The 21,349-nt window shown below is 67.5% G+C and overlaps 2 protein-coding genes across 2 annotated transcripts; one reads left to right on the top strand and one right to left on the bottom strand.

The window, feature by feature from the left end:
- Positions 1–180: 180 nt before the first annotated feature.
- SPRYD3 (SPRY domain containing 3) lies at positions 181–6,632 on the top strand. The gene is made up of 11 exons (XM_071455965.1): positions 181–337; positions 1,150–1,323; positions 1,554–1,629; positions 1,764–1,888; positions 2,420–2,555; positions 2,824–3,012; positions 3,539–3,688; positions 4,066–4,123; positions 4,827–4,946; positions 5,019–5,170; positions 5,769–6,632. Exons 2-11 carry the CDS (start codon positions 1,163–1,165, stop codon positions 5,901–5,903), a joined length of 1,302 nt encoding a protein of 433 aa, XP_071312066.1. The 5' UTR covers positions 181–337; positions 1,150–1,162; the 3' UTR covers positions 5,904–6,632.
- A 94-nt stretch (positions 6,633–6,726) lies between these two features.
- Positions 6,727–21,349, bottom strand: TNS2 (tensin 2). The gene is given in 28 exon segments (XM_071455957.1): positions 6,727–7,296; positions 7,392–7,421; positions 7,510–7,578; positions 7,925–8,111; positions 8,482–8,530; positions 8,532–8,560; positions 9,063–9,140; positions 9,345–9,437; positions 9,801–9,926; positions 10,249–10,536; positions 10,969–12,771; positions 13,168–13,272; positions 13,360–13,425; positions 14,015–14,138; positions 14,239–14,305; positions 14,843–14,903; positions 14,977–15,089; positions 15,449–15,532; positions 15,809–15,873; positions 16,213–16,335; positions 16,919–16,969; positions 17,379–17,547; positions 17,789–17,832; positions 18,353–18,391; positions 18,779–18,817; positions 18,906–18,943; positions 19,350–19,461; positions 20,849–21,349. Coding segments are annotated over 28 exon segments (4,260 nt in total). The 5' UTR covers positions 20,915–21,349; the 3' UTR covers positions 6,727–7,154.

The following is a 21,349-nucleotide window of genomic DNA, read 5'->3' on the forward strand; positions in this document are numbered from 1 at the left end:
TCCCTCCGCAGTCCTTCATAGTCCTCCCCAATCCCTCCCAGTCCCCCCCACTTCTCCCCAGTTCCCTCCATTCCCCACGGAGCCCCCCGTCCCGCAGGGGGCGCCCTTACGCATCTCGCCCCATGCCTGCAACGTCACGTGGTCATGACGCACACTGCCCGTTTTCCTCGGTAGGCTCCGCCTTCCTCCCGTTTCGTCCTCCGATTGGCTGAGGGAGCCGTCAGTGGGGGCGCAGCGGGTGGCGGTTAGTCCGCGGGGCACAGTGGGCGGGCACAGGGAGGCGGAAGCGAGTGGGACCCGGATGTGAGCGCGGCCCATGGAGGGGGCGGGACCCCCGGTAAGGGGCGCTGGGGGCCGGGGGGCTCTGGGGAGACGGGAAGAGCCCGGGCTGGGGAGTATGGCAGCGATTTGGGGGTCCTGGGCGGAACTGGGGAGGTCGGGGGGGTCGCATGGTGGGGGGCGGCCGCGGTGCGGGGGGAACGGGGGGGGTCGGGGGTGCTGGGGAAGGGAGACCCCCGGCATGGGGGGACCTTGGTGTGGGGCGGGGGTCGGGATTGGGCTGGCAGGTGTGATTGGGGGGGGGGGAGGGGTCAGGTGTGATTTGGGTGTGCCAGGTGTGATGTGGGGGTGTCAGGTGTGATTTAGGTGTGTTAGGTGTGGATTTGGGTGTGCAAGGTGTGGGTTTGGGGGTGTCAGGTGTGGATTTGGGGTGGTCGGGTGTGGATTTGGCTTGGTCAGGTGTGGGTTTTGGGGTGTCAGGTGTGTGTTTAGGGGGCGGTTTTGGGGTGTCAGGTGTATGTTTGGGGTGTCAGGTGTGTGTTTGATGGCGGTTTTGGGGTGTCAGGTGTGTGTTTCGGGGCGGTTTTGGGGTGTCAGGTGTGTGTTTGCGGTGTCAGGTGTGTGTTTAGGGGCGGTTTTGGGGTGTCAGGTGTGGGTTTTGGGGTGTCAGGTGTGTGTTTAGGGGCGGTTTTGGGGTGTCGAGTGTGGGTTTTGGGGTATCAGGTGTGTGTTTGGGGTGTCAGGTGAGTGTTTGGGGGGCGGTTTTGGGGGATCTCGGGTTCTGGGGGTTCCTGGCCGATTTGGGGTGTCAGTTTCGGGTGTGTCGGTCCCACCCGTCCTTTCGGGGGTCCCAGCGTTGCCTCCCCGCAGGAGCCCCCCCGCCATGGATGACCTGAACCTGCACTTCAGGTTCCTCAACTGGCGCCGGCGGATCCGGGAGATCCGGGAGGTGCGGGAGGGCCGGGACCGGGACCGGGACCGGGATCGAGGCCTGCGCTGCCAGGAGCGCGCCCGACACATCCTGGTGGACGGGGACACCCTCAGGTATCCGGGGGGAGCCCCAGGAGGGGCTGGGGGCACCCACAAAAAGGGGGTGTGGGAGGGGCCTGGGGGGGGCCCAAGGAAGGAAGGAAGGTGGGGGGGATGCACCCAGGGGGATGGGGGGGGGGCCTGGGGGCACCCACAGACCTGAGGGGTGTCTGAGGGTACCCGGGGGGGGTCGGGGGCTGTCTCAGCCCCCGGTGCTGTCTCAGCCCCGCCCCTGCTCCCCGCAGCTACCGCGGCCCCTCGGGCGAGGTTGGCTGTTACGTGGCCCCGCGGCCGCTGACCCGCGACAGCAACTACTTCGAGGTGAGCGGGGGTGCGGGGGGCGCGGGCCGGCCCGGGGGCTGTGCCGGGGGCTGTGCCGGGGGCTGTACAAGGGGATTATCCCGGGGGGCTGTGCCGGGGGACACGGAGCCCTGACCCCGCCGGGCCGTGCCCAGGTGTCCATCGTGGACAGCGGCGTCCGCGGCACCATCGCCGTGGGGCTGGTCCCGCACTGCCACAGCCTCGAGCACCCCCCGGGATGGGGGCCCGGCTCCGTCGCCTACCACGCCGATGATGGAAAGTGAGTGTCGCGATAGCGGGGGGCGGGGCCGGGAGGGCGGAGATTGTTCGGGTAGTGGGGATGTCGCGATAGCTAGCGGAGAAGCGTTGGGATAATTGCGGGTGTTGGGATGGTAAGAAATTTGAGGACGCTGATAGATGTCAGGATGTGAGATGAAGGATGGAATGATTTGGGATGTCAGGGGTATTGGGATAGCAGGAGGATGTCGGGATATTGGGGAGTGTTGGGACTTTGGGGATGTCAGATATTGGGGAGTTTTGGGACCTTGGGGGTTTTGGATATTGGGGAGTGCTGGGAGCTTAGGCGTGTTGGATATTGGGGATTGTTGGGATATTGGGGAGTGCTGGGACCTTAGGGGTGTTGGATATGGAGGGGGGGCCAGGGGGGCAGCAGGACTGGGAGGTGTTGGGGGGCACCTGGGCCTGTCACAATATTTGGGGTCTGCTCCAGGTTTGAGGTCCCCCCTTAGTGACACTCTCTCCAATCTGACCCCCCCTTTTCGGGGTCCCTCCCGGTTTTGGGGTGTCCCAGGCTCTACAGTGGTCGGGCCAAGGGGCGCCAGTTCGGCTCCAAGTGCAGCTCTGGGGACCGGATCGGCTGCGGCGTCGAGAGGGGCTCATTCGGAGCCCCCCCAGCCCAGGTTTTCTTCACCAAGAACGGCCAGAGGGTGAGGGGATCCCCACCCTGCCCAGAGCACCGTCAAAACTCACTGGGGCACCCCCAAACCTTTCAGGACCCCATAAACTGGGGTTCTTCTACCCCTGCCCCAGCTGCTCTTCACAAAGAATGGACAGAGGATGGAGGGATCTCCAAAGCTTCTGAAACCCCAAAGCTTCCAGAGCCCCCCCACTTCCTACTTTAGTTTCCCTAATCCCAGATGTGGGGCCTGGGGGTGTCCCTGAGCCCCCCTCACATCCTGACTCCCTCATTTGCAGGTAGGGGGTCTGGGGGTGCCCCTGTCGCCCCCGGGGCTGTTCCCAGCCGTGGGGCTGCACTCGCTGGGCGAGGAGGTTCGGCTGCACCTGCCCCCCCCCGGGCCCCCCGAGGATGAGGGGGGAGCCATGCTGGTGGACAGCCTGGAGGAGGAGTGGGGGAGGCTCCACGACGTGCGGCTCTACGGCTCCGTGAGCACCCGGGGGGGAAATGGGGGCTGGAGCCTCCCCCAGGACTGGGGATGGCCCAGGGAGGTGGGGAGGGGGCTCAGAATGAGGGTGCAGGGGAGTGGGGTTGGATGAGATTGGAGCTCCTTCCTGGGTTGGGAGGTCAGAAATTGAGGTTATGGGGTGAGAAGAATTGGGCTTTGGGAGTTTGGGTGAGGACAGTTTTGGGGATGGGACAAAAAGGGTCCCCAATCCTGGGGAGGGTGAAAAGGGGGGCTGTGACACGGGGCCAGGGTAGGGGGGTCCCAGCAGAAACATCAGGAGTCTGGGGGTTCTTGGGTGCCCCTCAAATCCCCTGTGTGTGCCCCTCCCAACCCTCTATGGCTCCCCCCCTCAGCCCCTGTGATCCCCCAATTCCCCCAGCACCCCTCAAACCCTCCCAGGTGCTGTTTTTAGGTGGGGAAGGGCATGAATTTCCTGGATCTGGGGCTGGTCCGGGTTGGGGGGTACCCCCTTTGCCCCCTGTCTGAGCCCCCCCGCGCCCCCCCAGGTGTTGGAGTACGTGGGGAAGGGGAAGAGCATTGTAGATGTGGGGCTGGCCCAGGCGCGGCGGCCGCTCAGCCCCCGCAGCCACTACTTCGAGCTGGAGATCCTGGACCCCGGCGAGAAGTGCTACATCGCCCTGGGTGTGGCCAGGAAGGTGCGCGGGGGGCTCGGAATTGGGGTACGGGGGGGCTGAGGGGGGTGGAGACACCTACGGAGCTGGGGGTGGTAGGGAAGTGGGGGGATGTGGGTCAAAAATGGGGGTCTGGGGGTTACAGAGGGAGTAAAGGGGGGCTGGAGCCTCCTCTAGGGCTGGGAGTGGCCAAGGAAGGAAGGGAGGGGGCTCAGGTTTGGGGTACGGGGGTGCTGGACCTCTCCCCCGGGCTGGGGCTTGGCTGAAAGGTTGGGGCGGGGTGTCAAAAATGAGGGTTTGGGAGGGAAAATTGGGGTCTATGAGTTGGGGGTCTATGAGTTGACCCCCCCCCAACATTGCCATTGCCTTTACCTCCCTCCCTCCCCTGTGCATGCCCTCAGGATTACCCCAAAAATCGTCACCCTGGCTGGAGCAGGGGCTCGGTGGCCTACCATGCAGGTGAGCCCCGCAGAAGTGGGGGGACCCCCAGAATGGCCAGGACCCCCCCTCTTCCAGAACTCCCCAAACACGGGACCCCAATAGTGGCAACTCCTCCTACTCTTTCTGCCCCTGAAAACCCATTTCCCATTTTTCCTCCCTATTTTGTGTTGCACCCCTATAATGAGGGTCTGGGGGTCTTCCCCATGACCTCGGGGGTCCCCCCTAATCTGGGGGGTCCCCATGGCTCCTCCTTTCTCCCTTCCTCCATCTTTTTCCTATTCATCCTCTTCTGTTCCCAACCCAGTATCCTCTCTTTTTTTGGGGTGCACTTCTGTGGGGAGGTCTGAGGGGTGGTTTTCTATTCCTTGGGGCGGAGGGGGCCCTATGGCCTCTTCCTCCCCCTTTTCGACCCTTTTAGCTCCTTTCTCCCCCTTTTCCCTTTCACCTCCTTCACTCTCTTTTTCCTTCCTTTCCTTCCTTCAGGCCTATTTCTCTTCTATTTTTGGGATGCAGCCCCATGGGAGGGCTCCTCCTCATGGTGGGATTTGGGGATCCCTCTATGCACCCCCATCCCCAGCTGTCCCCTTCTCCCTTTCCTCCTCCTCCTCCCCTTTCTCTGCCCATTTCTCCCCCTTTCTTTGGGATGCACCCCCATGGAAGGTATCTTGGGGTTTCCTCTACAAACTGGGAGGGTCCCCCTAATTCGAGGTCTCCCCCCCAGACGACGGAAAGCTGTTCCATGGCAGCGGGGTCGGGGATCCCTTCGGCCCCCGCTGCTACAAGGGTGACGTGATGGGCTGTGGGATCATGTTCCCTCGGGACTACGGCCGGGACAGCGAAGGTACCGCGGGGCTGGGGCCCCCCGAGGCCGGGCGGGCTCGGGGCGGGTCCCTCACCCTTTTCCCCGCCCCAGGTGACAGCGATGACGCCTCGGAGCCGCCCGAGGTGAAGGTGAAGGTGCGCAACGTGATGTACCTGGAGGAGGAGGAGGAGGAGGAGGAAGAGGAGGAGGAAGAAGAGGATGGGGAGGACATGGAGCAGGAGCAGGAGGGCAGGAAGGTCGTGGTAAGGGTGGGGACACCCCGCAAAAAAAAAAAAATCTGTGCCCTAAAAAAGCCCCCAAAAAGCTTCTCCTTCACCCCAAAATTCTCCTTTGTCCATCTTTGGGATCCTTTTGAATCAGTCTGGGGGCTCCAACACCTGGATTTTGGGGGGGTTGGGGTGTCCCGCCCCCCTAATATTTTAGGGTGACCCCTGGTTTGTCTACGATCCCCACACGTATTTGTGCCCCACCCCTGGACCCTCCATCACACCAAAACACATTTGTGCCCCACCCCTGGACCCTCCATCACACCAGAAATCCACCCTGCAGCCCCCTTGGGTTCCCTTGACAGTGACTCACTCTGGGGTCACCCCCTTTGTCCCCACTTCATTGGAGATTGGGGCCTCCCCGCCCCCCCCTCATATTTTGGGGTGACTCTGCTGTGTGTCCCTGAACCCCCCTCCATGTGTTTGTGCCCTCTCACCCCAAAAATCCCCCTATACCCCCCTTTTGGCTCATCTTTCCTTGCCTTACTCCCCCCTTCACCCCTGTTATTTTGGGGGGGTGGGGTCTCCGCTGCCCCCCAGTCTCAGGGTGAACCCCCTGGTTTGTGCCCCCCAGGTGTTCTTCACACGGAACGGGATGGTCGTGGGGCGCAGGGAGGTTGGGGTCCCCCCCGGGGGGCTCTTCCCCACCGTGGGGATGCTCAGCACTGGCGAGAGGGTCAAGGTGGACCTGCACCCCCTGAGTGGATAAGGGGAGGCCCGCGTGGGGCCCCCCAAAACCTGAAACCTGCGGTGCTCCTGGTGCCCCCCCGGGCCCTCCCAGTGCACTTTAGGGGGTTTCCACGGCAGTGGAGACCCCCACAAGGTGGTTTTTAGGGGGTTCACTCCTGCCCCCACCCCCATAATGTCCCTCTTATGGGGCCTCTTTGAGGGGGGTTCCCCTCATTGAATCCCCCCTCAAAAGTACCCCACCCATGCCCCCCCCAGATGGTTTTTGGGGAGTCTCAGCCATGGCCCCCCCATTTTTGGGGGACCCATTCCTGCCCCCCCCAATTATCCCAGTGACCCCCCAGGTGGATTTGGGGGTCTCAGTCCTGCCCCTTCCACAATGGGTGACCCTCATGCCCCCCCCTTTGACCCTCCCCAGCCCACCCAACCCCTCCCACTCCATTGACCCCCAGTGCCCCCCAAATCACACTTGCACCCCCTCATCTCTTCCAGCACTCCCCATTCCTGGGGGGGTTCCAGGGGGCAGGATTTGGGGTCCCCCATCATGAATGTAACCAGACCCTTCCAATTCCATGGAACCCCGGAGTCCCCAGCTCTGTGCTGGGGGCTGGGCTGGTTTTGGGGTCCCCTTTGATGTTTGCACATGGCGGGCGGGGGTCCCCATGCCGCCCCCCCCACCAAATAAACCAATTTCTTACACCAAAATAAATGTGGATTTATTGGGGTTCCTCCAGGACCCCCCAAATTGCAAGGGATGTCCCTGTGCCTCCTTTTCTACCAATCTCCACTTCTTCACTTGAGGGTGTTTGGGGTCCTTCAAGGGTAGTTGGAGGGTCTGGAGAGTATTTGGAGGGGTGTGGGGGGGGGGGTTTAAGGGGGAGTTTGGGGGTCCCCAGTAGGACTTTGGTGCTTAAGATGGTGGGAAGGACAATTATGGGGGTCCCCTTGTGCTCCCTCAAATCGGGGGTGTCTGGGAGGGTTTGGGGGAGCCAGGGGTGGTTTTGGGGGTTTGGGGGTGTTCAAGACCATGGTGATGAAGGTGATGATGGGGGGGGGGGGCTTGGTTATGTGTGTCCCCCTGTCCCCCCCCTTGGCACAGGGGACTCCAGAGTGTTTTGGAGGTCCCAGGGGATTCTGGGGGTCCCTCAGTTTCGTGTCCCCAGCAGGACCTCCGTGAAGAGTGGCGGGGGGAGTCCCGCTGGGTTTGGAGGGTGCCCCCGAGCCCCCCCTGCCCAGGTGGTTTTTGGGGTGCGGGGGCGGTCCCCAGTGTCCCTCAGTGCCGTGTCCCCAGCAGGACTTTGGTAACGAAGGTGACGATGGCCCCTGCTGGCTGCTCCGGGTCCAGCTCCGCGAACACGTGGCACGCGTTGCCCCCCCCCGGGGCCCCCGCCTGCTTCGCCACGAACCCGAAAATCCTGGGGGGGCCGGCGGGGGGGGAGGGGCGAGCCAGAGTTAGAGCTGTGCCCCCTCTCCTTCCCGGGGGTCGAGTTCTGGGGGTCTCCCCGCCTACCTGGCCGTGGTCCCGTCGGGGTTCGCCCACCTGGGGGTGGTTGGAGGGGTTGGGAGGTGTGAGAGGGTTTGGGAGGTTGGGGTTCCCCGCCGTGCCCCCCCCCCGTGCCCCCGCTCACCGGCGCTCCTGCGGGTCGGTGCCACAGTGGGTGACGCTGCTCACGGGGTAGTGCCGGCGGAAAAAGAGTCTGGGGGGGGCACCGGGGGGAGCACGGGGTGAGGGGGGGCGTGGGGGGCAGGGCAGGGTCGGTGGGTGCCGAGGGGTTCCGGGGGGAGGCCGGGGTTGGTTTTGGGGGGGATTCGGGGTTTGGGGGATTCGGGGTTTGCAGGGGTTGCTGGTTCAGGACGGGGCTTTGGGGCGTTTGAGGGTTTGGGGTTTGGGGGGCTGGGAGGTTTGGGGAGGGTCGGGGTTTGGGGTGGGGGGTCAGAGTGGTCTAGGTTTGGGCTGGGGGGAATTAGGGGGGTCTGGGTTTGGGATGGGGAGGGTCAGAGGGGTCTGGGTTTGGGGTTGGGGGGGGTTCAGGGGTGCCTCACTTGCGCTGCCGGTCCGTCAGGGTGATCCCCTGCACCGACACCTTGAAGTGCACGGGGCTGGGGGGGGGCCGGGGGGACCCCCCCGCGCTTGGGGCCCCCTCCAGGAGGGACCCCACGGCCTTGGCCACGGCCTGGGGCCCAGTCAGGGCCTCGGTGCCCACCGAGCCCAGGAACAGCACGGAGCAGGCTGGGGGGCAACGGGGAGAGCTGCCCAAACCAGGACCAGCACCCCAAAACCAGGACCAGCCTCCCCAAAATTTGGATAAGCACCCCCAAACCGGACCCAACCTCCCCAAAACCGGGACCAGGCTCCCCAAAACTGGGCCCAACCTCCTCAAAACTCGGACCAAACTCCTCAAAACTGGGACCAGCACCCCAAAACCAGGACCAGCACCCCAAAACCGGGTCCAACCTCCCCAAAACCGGGACCTGCCCCCGCAGTACCCCCTGTCCCAATGCCAACCCCTCATGGTGCCCCAATTCCCGTGCCTGCAGTGCCCCAGTGCCCCTCCCATCCCAGTGCCCCCCACTCCAGTGCCCCCAGTGCCCAGCCCCACCTGCCCCCTGCCTCAGGAGGGCTCCGGCCGTGCTGACATTGGGGGGGTCCCGGCGGCTCCGGGGGCTCCTCCTGCAGCTCTGGGGAGGAAGGCTCAGGGTGGGGGGGCGGCCGGGGACATGGAGGGGCTGGGGGAGTTTGGGAGGACTCTGGGGGGATTTTGGGGCTGGAGGAGTCTCTGGGGCGTCCCATCAGCTTTTCGGGGGGGTCTCCACTGTTTGGGGGTGTCCCCGCAATTTTGGGGGCTCCTGCGGTTTTGGGGCTCCCGCGGTTTTGGGGCATCCCAGCGGATGTTCAGGGGGTCCACGTGGGGGTTTTGGGGTGTCCCCGCGGGTTTTGAGGTGTTCCCTTGTGGGTTTTGGAGGTTTCCCAGGGGAGTTTTGGGAGTTTCCCTGGGGAGCTTTTGGGGGGTTCCCTGGGGTTTTGGGGTGTCTCCGCGGGGTTTTTGGGGCATCCCATGGCTTTGGTTTTCTCCCGGGGGCTTTTGTGTGTCCCGGGAAGGGGTTGGGAAGGTGTACCCGCAGTTGGAGGGGGGGTTCCTGTGGGGGTTTGGGGTGTTCCCGCAGTTTTTGGGGTGCCTACCTGCATGGGGGATGCGGAGGGTGCAGGGCAGTGAGATGGGGGTGATGGAGTGCTGCAGTACCAGCGCTGGCAGGCTCCCTGGGGGGGAAGAGGGGTCAGGGCACCCCAAAACCCCCACGGACTGCCCGAAGCCCCCACAGATTCCCTCGGACCCCAACCCCCCCCTTCCCCCGACCCCCCTGAGCCCCCCCCGAGTTCCCCTTGAGACCCCACTGACCCCCACAGCCCCTACCACCCACCTCCCCATTCCCCCTCCCCCCAGACCCCCCGAGCCCCCCTCACCAAAGTAGGGCTCCTCGGGGCACCCCCGGATTTTGACCCCCCGCGGGCCCGTCTCGATCAGGAAGTGCCGGACCAGCTGCTCCTGGGGGTCCCCTGGGGGACCGGGGGGCGTCAGACGCCAGCGAGACGCCCGAGATCCCCCCCGCCCCTCCAGGGGGTGTCCATGGGGGGGTCCGGGAGGGTTCAGGGGGTGCTGGGGGTGTCCAACCCCCCACGGCCCCCCAGAACTGCGGGGGGGGGGGGTCTCTGGGTAGATTTGGGGGCTGCTGGTGGGGAATTTGGGGGGGATTTTCAGGGGTCCCAGGATGTTGGGGGTGTCAGAGCCCTGGGAGACGCCCGAGACACCCCCCCCCCCCCCCCCCCCCCCCCCCCCCCCCAGTATTCCATAGGGAGGAAGTGGATTTGGGGCATGCAGGGGGGTCTGTGGGGTTCGGGGGCGCTCGGAGGGGTCCATACCCGCTCTGGAGGTGGCGCGGGGGGGCGGGACCCCCACCCTGAGCGCGAGCCCGAAGGCCCCCGGGAAGCTGCTGCTGCGGCGGACGAGGAACGAGCCGGGAGGGGCCGCCTTGAGCAGCGCCACGGCTGGGGAGACACGGGGGGGTCACACGGGGGGAACCCCACCAACCCCCCTGTTTAACCCTCCAAGCCACCCATAGACCTCACCCATGACTCCGCCCATAGATCCCTCCCGAACCCCCCGGTGCTCCCCACAGACACCCCCAGCACCCACTGACCCCCCCCCCCACTGACCTCCCCTCGCTGACCCCCCCACTGACCCCCCCATGCTCCACCGATCCCCCTCAAGCCCCCCCAGCCCCTCAATCCCCCCTGAAAACCCACAAGACCCCCCCCAAACCCATCCCTTCCATCCGCGTCCCCCCCCCCCCCCCCCCCCACCCCGTACCTTCCTCCCGGGACAGCCCCGGTTTGTACCAGAACTTGCTCGTGTCCTGCACGAAGGTGCCCCCGGGGGGGGTCCCGCCCGGCCCCTCCCCCGCTGAGGGGGGTCCCTGGGTCCCCCCTGGGCTGCGCTGGGGTGAGGAGGGGTCCCGGGGCCCCCCCGGGGCCGGGGGGTGCCGCTTCTCGGGCAGGGGCGGCTGCGGGGGCGGGGGGGAGCCGGGGGTGCCGCTGCCGGGGGAGGGGGCGCGGGGGGGGCCCGGCCAGAGGGTCCCCTCAATGGGGCTCCGCCGTCCTGGGGGGGGCACAAAGAGAGGGGAGACCCCCAAAAACCCTCTGGGGGGGCCTCCACAGACCTGCCCCCGTGGCTCCATTCCCCCGGCACTCCCCAACTTCCCCGAGCCCCCCGGGTACCCCTTTAATCCCCCCAAATCCCCCCAGCCTCCCTCAGTTTACGCCTCAGCTCCCCCAAGCCCTCCTCCCCCCCAAGCCCCTCAGTGGTCACGACCTCTCCCCAGAACCCCCCAGCCCCTTCAGACCCCCCCTCAGTCCCCCCTCGACCCCTCCAGACCTCCCCACGGACCCTTTGACCTCCCACGATCTCCCCCAAGACCCCCCCCCCAACTCCCTTTAACGCCCCATAACCCACCCCAAGCCCTTTTAGATCCCCCCAAACCCCAAACACCCCCCAGCGCCCCCATTAACCCCTTCTCGCCCCCATCGTTACCTGTCGGCTCCTGGGGCTCCCCCACGGCGGGGGGGTCGTAGCCCCCTTTTCCGGGGGGGGGGTCCCGCTCCGGTCCCAGCCCCGGGCGGCCGCAGTGGGGGCAATTTGGGGGCTCCGGAGGCGGCGCGGCGGGGTCCCCCCAGCCGTGCCCGCCGTAAATGGGGCGGGTGGGGAGCGGGGAGATGCCCCCCCAGCCCTGGCAGTCCTGGCAGGGGCAGAGGGGCGGGAGCCCCCCCAAAAGCAGGTACCCCCCCGCCACGGGGCGCCCGTAGCTTCCCCACGGGGGGAACCCCTCGGACAGCGAGCGTTGCACCCCCCGTTTTGGGGGGTCCCGGGAGGAGGCCAGGCTGGCTCGGCGGCACAGGGTGGGGCACGGGGGGGCCCAGGTGCTGGGAGGGGCCCAAGGGCTCGGGGGGGTGGGAGACACCGGGAGGCTGTGAGCGGCACAGGGGGGGCTCTGGGGTGCTGCGATCCCGTGGGATGCGGGGGGGCTGTGCAGTGAGGGGGTCCCGTGGGCTCCCGGGGGGCTGAGGGATGCAGGGGGGCCATGGGACATGGGAGTCCCGTGGGGGGCTGGGAGTCCCTCGGATACCGGGGTGATGTGGGAGATGGGGAGCCCGGGGGATGCCGGGGTGCCGTGGGGTTTTGGGGGGCTGTAGGATGTCGGGGGGCTGTGGGGGGCTGGGCTCTCCTGGGATGTTGGGGTCCCATAGGGTGTCAGGGTCTCGTGGATCAGTGGGGTCCCGTGGGCTATTGGGGGGCTGTAGGACACTGGGGACTTCTGGGCTGGGGTGGGGTTCTGGGGAGTGTGGGGGCCCTGGGGTGTTGGGGATCCATGAGATGGGGGGGTCCCGTAGGATTTTGGGGTCCCATAGGGTGAAGGGGACCCCTGAGATGTTGGGGTGCCATATGGAGTCGGGGTGTCCAGGGATGTGGGGGTCCCGTGGGACGCTGGGGGGCTGTAGGGCAGCAGCGAGCCCTGGAATGTGAAGGTACCCTGGGATCCCAAGGTGCTGTTGGGCAACAGGGTGTCCTGGGAAAGTGGGGTCCCGTGGAATGTTGGGGACCCCCGGCATATTGGGGTCCTGTGGGATATCGGGGTGCCATAAGACACGGGGACCCCGTGGGATATTGGGGTCTCGGGGGATGCTGGGGGGCTATGAGGTGCCAGGATCCCGAAGGAAGTTGGGGACCCCTGGGGTGCTGGGGGGCCATGGGGTGTCAGGGTCCTGTAGGGCTTTGAGGGGTCATAGGGTGTGGGGGACCCCTGGGGTTTGGGGGCCCCACAGGATGTGGGGAAGCCGTGGGGTGTCAGGGTCCCAGGGGGGCTGTGGGGAGCAGGGGTCCCATGGAATGCGGGGGTCCCGTGGGATAGGGGGGTCTTATGGGATATTGGGGTCCCATAGGACAGCGGTGTCCCATGAGATGGCGGTGTCACGTGGGATGGGGGAGTCTCATGGAAGGGGGGGCTCCCGTGGGATATCGGGGTCCTGTAGGGTAACGGATTCCGGTAGGGCGCTGGGCTCCCAAGTGCTTCGGGGCTCCCATAGACTGTGGGGGTCCCAAGCGCTTCGGGGGTGTCGGGGGGCTCCTCCCCCGGGCCGGGGCTCTCGCGGCCCCCCCGAACCCCGAACCCCCCCAGCAGCTGCTCCAGCTCCCGGCGCTCGGCGGCCGTGGGGGGGCCGCGGGGGGCTCCGGGGGGGGGCGGGGAGTCAGAGTCCCCCCCGTGGGAGGAGGGACCCCCCTTCTTCTGCACGCGGGCGTAGGGGCTGCCATCCAGGGGACCCCAGGTGTGGGAGGGCTCTGGGCAGAAGAAGGGCGGTCAAACCCCCCCTCCACCCGGACCCCCAAACCCCCACGGGACCCTCCGTGTTCTCCCGCACCCCTTCAGGCCATGGGGACACCCCCCCGTACACCCACGTTGCCCCCCAGAGCCCCACGGGCACCCCCAGTACCCACTGGCATGTTCTCCAGGCCTTCAACTCCCCCGTTGAAGGGGGGACCCCCTGGCCTCCCCCAAAGCCCCCCGTGCACCCCCAAAGTCCCCTCGACCCCCCAAACCCTCCTATGCACCCACCCCTGCCGCCCCAGGACAGCCCAGCACCCTCCAGCACCCTCAGACCCCCCTGCACCCCCCAAAACCCCAGTCACAGGGTCCCTCCTCCCGTACCCCAATTCCTGCCCGGACCCCCCACTCACCCTCGGGGCTGTCCCAGGGCTCCTCAAAGGAGTCGCGCCGCACTGCGGGGTCCTGCACCCCATAATCAATAGGGGTGGTGGGGGGGCCGCGGGGGGCGACCCAGCCTGGGGAGGGCCAGCAGGGGTGAGAGGTCAGGGGGGAACAGCGGGGAACCCCTGCTTCTCTCTGCCCCCCAAAACCCCGAAACCCACCTTCGACCCTCTCGGGGCCTGAGGAGAAGATGAACTCGACGGTGGCGTCGGGGGGGAAGCGCTGGTCTGGGGGGATCAGCAGGAGCGTTTGGCAGGGTGGAGGAGGGGGGGTCCTCATAACCTGCACCCCCGGTGGTGCCATTCCCAGCCCTCACCCCCCAACCTGCACACCCCAATTCCCCAGCACCGCCCTGCTTGCTTTCGTCGGGGGGGGGCATGGGGGAACTGGGGGCGCTCCTGTTATTTGTGACCCCAAATCCACCCATGCAACCCTCCAGATAAATTCTGAGTCACCCTAACATTAACCATAACCCTAACACTAAACCCTAACACTAAACAAACCTTAACCCTAACCCTAAAACAACCTTTACCCAAACCCTAATCCTAACCCAAAGACTAAACCTAAACACTAACCCCAACCCTAAACCTAATGTTAAACCCTAAGCCTAAACCTAACCGTAAGCCTAACCCTAACGCTAAACCCTAAGCCTAACCCAAACTCTAACCCTAACCCAAACCCAAACACTAAACCTCAACCCCAACCCCAAGCACCCCCAGCCCCCTGAGCACCCCAAACCCCCCTTGTGCTCCCGCGCCCCCCCAGCCCCGCACCGCCCCGGCTCTCCCGGCCCGTGCCCCCCCCCCGTGCCCCCACCTTGCCAGGCCAGGTCCAGCTCGTCCCGGCGCAGCCTCAGGCGGGGCCCGCGCAGGGTCCCCGTGTGGAACTGAACCCCAAAAATCGCCTCGCGCCCCCCCCGCCGCCGGTGGTAACAGCGCACCTGGGGGGGGGAGGGGCACAGGTGGGCGGGGGGCTCGCACAGGTGGGCGGGGGTCACACACAGAGGGCGGGGGTCCCCCCTCCCCGCGGCTCCCCCTCACCATCACGTCCCCCTTGAGCAGCAGTGCCGGTTCCAGGGTGACACAGAGAGACTGCGAGGCGGGGGGGCTGCGGGGAAAGGGGGGGTCAGGGTGTGGGGGGGGCTGCGGGGAAAGGGGGGGCATTGGGGGGCTGCTGAGGAAAAGGGGGGGTCACGGTTTGGGGGGTCAGGGTTTGGGGGGGCTGCTGGGGAAAGGGGGGTCAGGGTTTGGGGGGTCAGGGTTTGGGGGGGGCTGCGGGGAAAGGGGGGGCATTGGGGGGGGCAGGGTTCGGGGGGGCACGTTTGGGGCAATCATTTTGGGGGGTGTGTCAGGATTGTGGGTACCCTCTGAAACCTCAGCATCCACAGAGCACTGGGGGAAATTGGGGGGAGTCCCTGCACCCCTCAAAGGGGGGGGTCGGGTGTGCAGGTCAGGTTGGGGGGCGGGGCTGTGAGCTTTGGGGGCGCCCCAGGACCCCCAAACAGGCACAGTGGGGGATGGGAGGGGTGGGGGACGGGCCGGGACGCCCCCAGCAGGCACGGCACGGGGGGGGGCAAGGTTTGGGAGGCTCCCGGACCCCCCCGAGGTGCAGGGGAGGTCAGGCTTGGGGGGGGGGGTCACTCACTAGACCCCCGAGGTGTAGACGAGCTGCAGCGATTGGTAGATCTTGAGGAAGGGGCGGCAACCTAGGGGGGGCACAGGGGGATTATTGGCGGCCCTGGGGGTGTGCTGGAGTCCTTCCCCCCACCCCAAACTGACCGTCGGGGGGGTCGTAGGCAGGCAGGGGGGGCAGCAGGACGTGGTGCAGGAACTGGGGAGAGCTGTTCAGGCGGAGCCGCCCCGAGAGCAGCGCCCCAAAATCCTCCGTGTACCTGGGAGGATGGGGCACAGGTGGAACCCCAAAACCGTCCCAACTCCACACCAAAACCATGCCAAAAATCCCCTCGAAACGAGCCCAAACACCAACTGAAACCACGCCAAAAATAACCTCAAAACCACCCCCAAAACATCAGCCCTAAGAATCACCCTAAAACCATCCCAAAAATCACCCTAAACCACACCAGAAGTTACCCCTAGAACACTAAAAGCCGTCCCAAAAGCACCCAAAAGTCACCAGAAGAAACACCCCAAAACACCCCCCAAAACCCCTCAAAACCACCCCAAAAACCATTGCCCCAAATCACCCCCAAAACACCCCAAATCCCGCCATGGCCTCCCCCAGCTCCCCCACCTGCGCTGGGAGGGCTGCAGGACCCCCCCCAGTTTCTCCTCGCAGAATCTCCTCATGCTCAGAGCGTTCAGTGCCTGCTCGGGGCTGGGGGCAGGAAAAGGGGGTTAAGGTACCCCCAAAGACCCCGCGAACCCCCGGGACCCCCAAGACTCCCCCAAACCCCGCAGGATTTCTCCACAGTCCCAATCCTCCCACGGCCCCTTTACCCCCCCAGGACACCCTGCACTCCCCCCCCTCCCGGGACCCCCGCCCTGCCCCCCAACCCCCCATAAACCCCCACCAGCCCCCATTATCCCCAAAAGCCTCCAAGTCCCCCCTTACCCCCCTCGGTCCCCCCAAAGTCCCCCCGCCCCCCCTCACCTGCCCCACACGTCGCTGTAGTGCAGAAACGCCCCCACGACCACCCCGACTGGGGCCTTGCTGCCCTGGGGGACGGGACGGGACAGGGGAGGAGCCTCAGAACCCCGCGGTACCCCCCAGTACCTCCCAGTACCCCCCCATGGCTCCGAGAGCCCCCCCAAGTGTCTCCCAGAGTCTCCCCAGCACCACCCAGTGCCCCCCACAGCCCCGAGCGCATCCCAGGGACCCCCAGTGCCCCCCCAGTGCCCCTCCCTGCCCCCAATGCCCCTCCCCAGTGCCTCCCAGTGCCCCCCCAGTGCCCCCCGCGCCCCTCCCCGTCCCCCAGCCCCCTCCGCGCCCCCTCCCCGCTGTCCGCAGCCCCCCCCGACCCCACGAGATGCCCCCCCAGCCCCCCCCGGCCCCACCTTGCAGAGCAGCACGGCCACGTTGCGGGGGTGCCCCCCCAGACACCCCTCGAGCGCTTTGCAGACGGAGCAGAGCAGCTCCAGGGGGGGGGCGAGCAGGTCCGGCCACCCGAAATCCAGCACCTGAGGCGGGGGGGCTCAGAGCCGGCACCCCAAACACCGCGGGGGACCCCAAAACCCCCGGGACACCCCAAACACCGCGGGGGACCCCAAGACCCCCGGGACACCCCAAACACCGCGGGGGACCCCGAACCCACCGGGACACCCCCGAACCCACCGGGACACCCCAAACACCGCGGGGACCCCGAACCCACCGGGACACCCCCGAACCCACCGGGACACCCCAAACACCGGGGGCACCCCAAACACCGCGGGGACCCCGAACCCACCGGGACACCCCAAACACCGCGGGGACCTCGAACCCACCGGAACACCCCCAAATCCACCGGGACATCCCAAATCCACCGGGACCCCCAAACACCGCGGGGGACCCCAAACCTACCGGGACAGCCCAAACCCACCGGGGGCACCCCAAACCCACCGGGAGGCCCCCGAGACCCCAACTCCATCCCCCGAGACCCTCTTCACCCCTCGAGACCCCCGCAACCCCCCAGGGAACCCCCACCCATCCCCCACCGCCCTCCTAACCCCGTGGGACCGGCCCCAGGACCCCCCAAACCCGCGGGACCCCCGGACCCCCCCTCACTTTGGGGTTCAGGCGCGGGAGGTCGCGGCACTTCTCGGCCAGGTTGAAGATCTGCGGGGGCACCGCGGGGTCGGGGGGAGTCCGGACCCACCGGGAGCGCCCCAAAACTGCCCTGGAACCCCCAGATCCCAGCCCCCACCACCCCCGGCTCCCCCGTGTCCTATCCCACCCCCAGGGCTCCCAGTGCCCCCAGAGCCCTTCAGATGCCCCAGCTGTTGCCCCAGTTGCCTCACTTGCCCCCCCAGCAGCCCCATTTGCTCCAGTTGCCCCAGTTGTTGCCCCCCCCCCCCAGCAGCCCCAGCTGCCACCCAGCAGCCCCAGTTACCCCCCAGCAGCCCCAGTACCTCCCTGACAGTCCCAGCTGCCCCCAAGCACCCCAGTTACCCCCCCAGCAGCCCCAGTTACCCCCCAGCTGCCCCCCAGCAGCCCCAGCTGCCCTGTAGGTGCCCCCCAGGCTCACGGTGTAGTTGGGGCCGTGCCGCGCCCCCAGCAGCCGCGCCAGGTGCCGCAGGTGCGCCCCGGGCCCCCCCTCGCCCCCCGGCAGGGCCACGCTCAGGATCCGCTCGGTGACGAACGCCAGGTCCAGCGGGGGCAGGGGCGCGGCCTCGGGGCTGGGGGCTCGGGGGGTCCTGGGGGGAGGCAGCGGCTCAGGACGGGGGGGGCACCCCCAGAACCCCCAACGCGCCGGGGGGAACCTCACCCTCAGCGCCCTAAATCCTGCCCAGCACCCCAACCCTCCCCGCGACCCCCCAGGGCCCCAAAACCTCTTGGGATCTCCCCCAGATTCCCCCAGACCCGCCCAGCACCCCAAAACCTCTTGGGATCGCCCCAAATTCCCCCAGACCCCCCAGCACCCCCAAAACCCTGTACCTGGGCAGGGTGCTCCGCTGGGGGGCGCTGTCGAGCGAGGAGCCCTGGAGGGTCCCGGGGGAGCCCCAAAAACGAGGGGGGGCAAAAGGGGCTCAGGGGGGGTCCCAAAGCACGGGGGGAGTTAAGGGCTGTCCCCAAACACGGGGGTGGGGAAGGGGGGGCAAAGGAGGGGGTCAGGGGGGGTCCCCAAAATAGAGAGGGGTGGAGGGAATCAAGGGAGGGTCGGGGGTACCTGGGGTGTCCCCATAACACGAGGAGGGGCAGGGAGGTCCCCAAAACATGAGGGGGGTCCGGAGGGGTCGGGAGGGGTCATGGATGGGTAAGGGGGGGCCAAGGGGGGTGTCAGAGGGGTCCCCAAAACACCGCAGGGTCACGGGGATGTCAGGGGTGGGAGGGGTCGGGGGTCCCCAACTCCTGGGGAGGGTCAGAGGGTTTTGGGAGTCCCAGGGGGGATATTGGGGGGTTCCCGGGAGGGGGACTGGGGATACAGGGAGGGGTTAGGGGTCACGAGGGGCTCAGCGAGTCCAGGAGGTTTTGGGGTTCCGGGGGTCTCGGGGCTCTCACCACGCGCTCGCTGCGCCGCACCGGGGCCGTGTTCCGCCTCTGCAGGGACACAGCGGGGTCTGGGGGGGCCCGAGCACCGGGGAGGGGGCAGCGTCCTGCCCGGGGGGTCCCGAGGGGGATTTGGGGGGTTTAGGGTTCAGCGGGAATATCGGGGGTGCCGGGTCCTGACATGGGCGTTTGGGGTTCCCGAGGTGCGGGGTCCCATCTCCTGCTCGGGGGGGCTTGGGGTGGTTTCACCCCTTCCGTGGGGTCCCTGATCCTGCCTGGGGAGTTTGGGGGTCCCGAGGGGAGTTCGGGGGGTCCTGCCCGGGGATGCTTCGGGAGTTCGGGTCGTGTCCGAGGGGTCTGGGGGTCTCGAGGGGGATTTGGGGGGGTCTCGGGTCCTGCCCGGCGGCTTCGGGGAGGTCGCGCCCCCCCCCCACTCACCAGCTCAGGCGGGGGCAGAGGTTGGCACGGAGCCGTCACCTGGAGGAGGATACGGGAATCATCCCAAATGGGACCCCAGCCCCAAAAGGGCCCCCCCCCGCCCATGAGTGACGCCCCCCCGTCGTACCTTGCTCTCACATCTCTTGTGGGCGGCGACTTTGCAAACTGTGGGGGGACAACGGCGACATCAGGGACCCCCAGGGCCCCCAGTACCCCCCCCCCCCCATCCTCCCCTGCCCCAGCAACCTCCCAGTATCCCCAGTAACCGCCCACTGCCTCCAGTGAACTCCCCAGTGCCCCCAGTAACCACCCAAGGAACCCCCCATTGCTCCTATTAACTGCCCAGTGCCCTCCCAGTGCTCCCAGTAACTGCCCAGTGCCCTCCCAGTGCCCCCCCAGTGCTCCAGTAACTGCCCAGTGCCCCCCCAGTGCTCCCAGTAACTGCCCAGTGCCCTCCCAGTGCCCCCAGGAGCTGCCCAGTACCTCCACTGGCCCCAGTAACCCCCCACCATCCCATCCAGCCCCCCCGGTGTGACCCAGGGGTGTCCCAGGGGTGTCCCGGGGGTGTCACCTCTGCACACGAGCCCGTGGGGTCCCAGGGGGGTCCCGCAGCCCCCGCAGGGCGCCCCCCGGCGCAGGCTCCGCTCGCGGAACGCGTGGGGGGCGGCTGGGGACGGCCTCGGCTGGGGGGACACGGCGGGGTCACCGCTTGTCCCCCGCGTCCTCCCCGTGCCACTGCCACGACCTCTCGCGTCACTTCTGTGTCACCCTCACCACCCTCCCGGATCCCATTTTTGTCCCCCCATGTCTCCCCCGATGTCGCCTCTCGTGTCCTCCCATGTCCTCCCCGATGTCACCTCTCGTGTCCCCTCCTTGTCCTCCCCCCTTGTCACCCTCTGTGTCTCTTTCGTGAGCCCCCCCGTGTCCTCCCCGGGTCCCCTCGGTGACCCCCCCGTGTACGGCCCCCCAGTCCCACCCAGTTCCCACCGTGTCACTCTGTGTCCCCTCGTGTCGCCCCCCAGCATAGCCCCCGTCCTCCTCTGACCCCTCACGCGTCCCCAGGTGTCACCCCCGTGTCCCCCTCGGTGTCACCCGTGTCCCTCCTTCTGTCCCCCATGTTCCCTCCATGACTTCCCACTGACCACTCCGCGTCTCCTCCGTGTCACCCGTGTCCCCTCCATGGCGCCACACGTGTCCCCGCATGTGTCTCCACCATGTCCCCCTCTTGTCACCCCCAATATTCCCCCGTGCCCCCCCCGTCCTCCCCTGTGCCCTCTCTCGGATCCCGCTCCTGTCCCCCCCACATCGTCCCTGTGCCACCTCCGTGTCTCCCATGTCCCTTCCGTGAGCCCCTCGTGTCCCACATGTCACTCCCCGCGCCACCCCCGTGTCCCCGCGTCCCCCCCGCTTGCCCCTCCCGGAATTCCCGGTCCCTCCCCCGGCAGCCCCGCTCTCTCTCGTGTCCCCCCGGGTCCCCCCCATGTCGCTCATGTCCCACCCGTGTCCGCCAGGGTCCTCTCGCCTTCCTCCCCGTGTCCCCCCCCCGGTGTCGTCCCGCGTGTCCCCCCCGTGTCCCCCCCGGCCCCTCTGGCCTCGGGCCACGGACAGCGCGTCCCGCAGGAAGCGGGGCCGGACCAGCCCAGGAAACGGCGACCCCTGGGACGACCCCGCCGTTCCCACGGAGGGGGAGGGGCGTCGGAGCGTGAGCGGGGGGAGGGGGCAGCGGGGGGGGGCGTGGGCGGGGAGGGAGGGGCGTGGGAAAAACGGGAAAAAGTGGGAAAATGGGGGAAAATGGGGGAAAAGGGAAAGTGGAAGCGAGGGGTGAGCGTGGGAAAATATGGGGAGGGGCGGCAGGGGGAGGGGGAGGGTCAGACTCAACTTTGCCCCCCCCCGCCCTCCGAGGTCACCCAGCGTCACGCGTGGGGAGGGGGCGGCTGGAGCGGGAACCCCGCGGGGGCGCCATGGGGGGGGTCCCCCCGCTTCTCCCCACGCCCCCAGCCCCCCCTTCCCCGCCGAGGGGGTCCCCACCCCGCGGGACCCCCCCCCACGGGGACCTCCCCCCGCTCCTACCGTGTCGGGGCCATCGCGGCGGCCGAGCGCGCGCAGCAGCGTCCCCACAGCCCCGGGGGGCTTCATGGGGGGGCTCCGCGGGGACCTCGGGGGGTGCCAGGCGCTCCCGGGGGGCTCTCGGGGCTCCCCGCGGGTCCCGCGAGCGGCTCCGTGGCCGAAGGCGCGCGGGGAGGGGCCGTTTCCGCGAGCCCGGAGCCGCTTCCCGTGCCGGGGGGGGACAGGGACACGGGGGGGACACGGGGGGGACGACACGGGAACGACACGTGTGGCCACGGGGAGGGGACACCGGGAGGGACATACGGGAGTCAAGGAGGAGACACGGGAGACACACAGAGGAGACACACGGGGGGACACGGGGGGGACACGGGGACGGGACACCGGGAGGATCACAGGGGACACAAGGGGAGGGACACAGGGGGACACACGGGGTGACACCTCCCTCTGCTGACGGTTCCTCAGTTTCCCCCTTTCTCACTTCCAGGATCCCCCAAATTTCCTCCC

Source organism: Agelaius tricolor, unplaced genomic scaffold, assembly GCF_023055355.1.
Source record: "Agelaius tricolor isolate 1412-34295 unplaced genomic scaffold, bAgeTri1.0.p SCAF_55, whole genome shotgun sequence".
NCBI lineage: Eukaryota > Metazoa > Chordata > Aves > Passeriformes > Icteridae > Agelaius > Agelaius tricolor.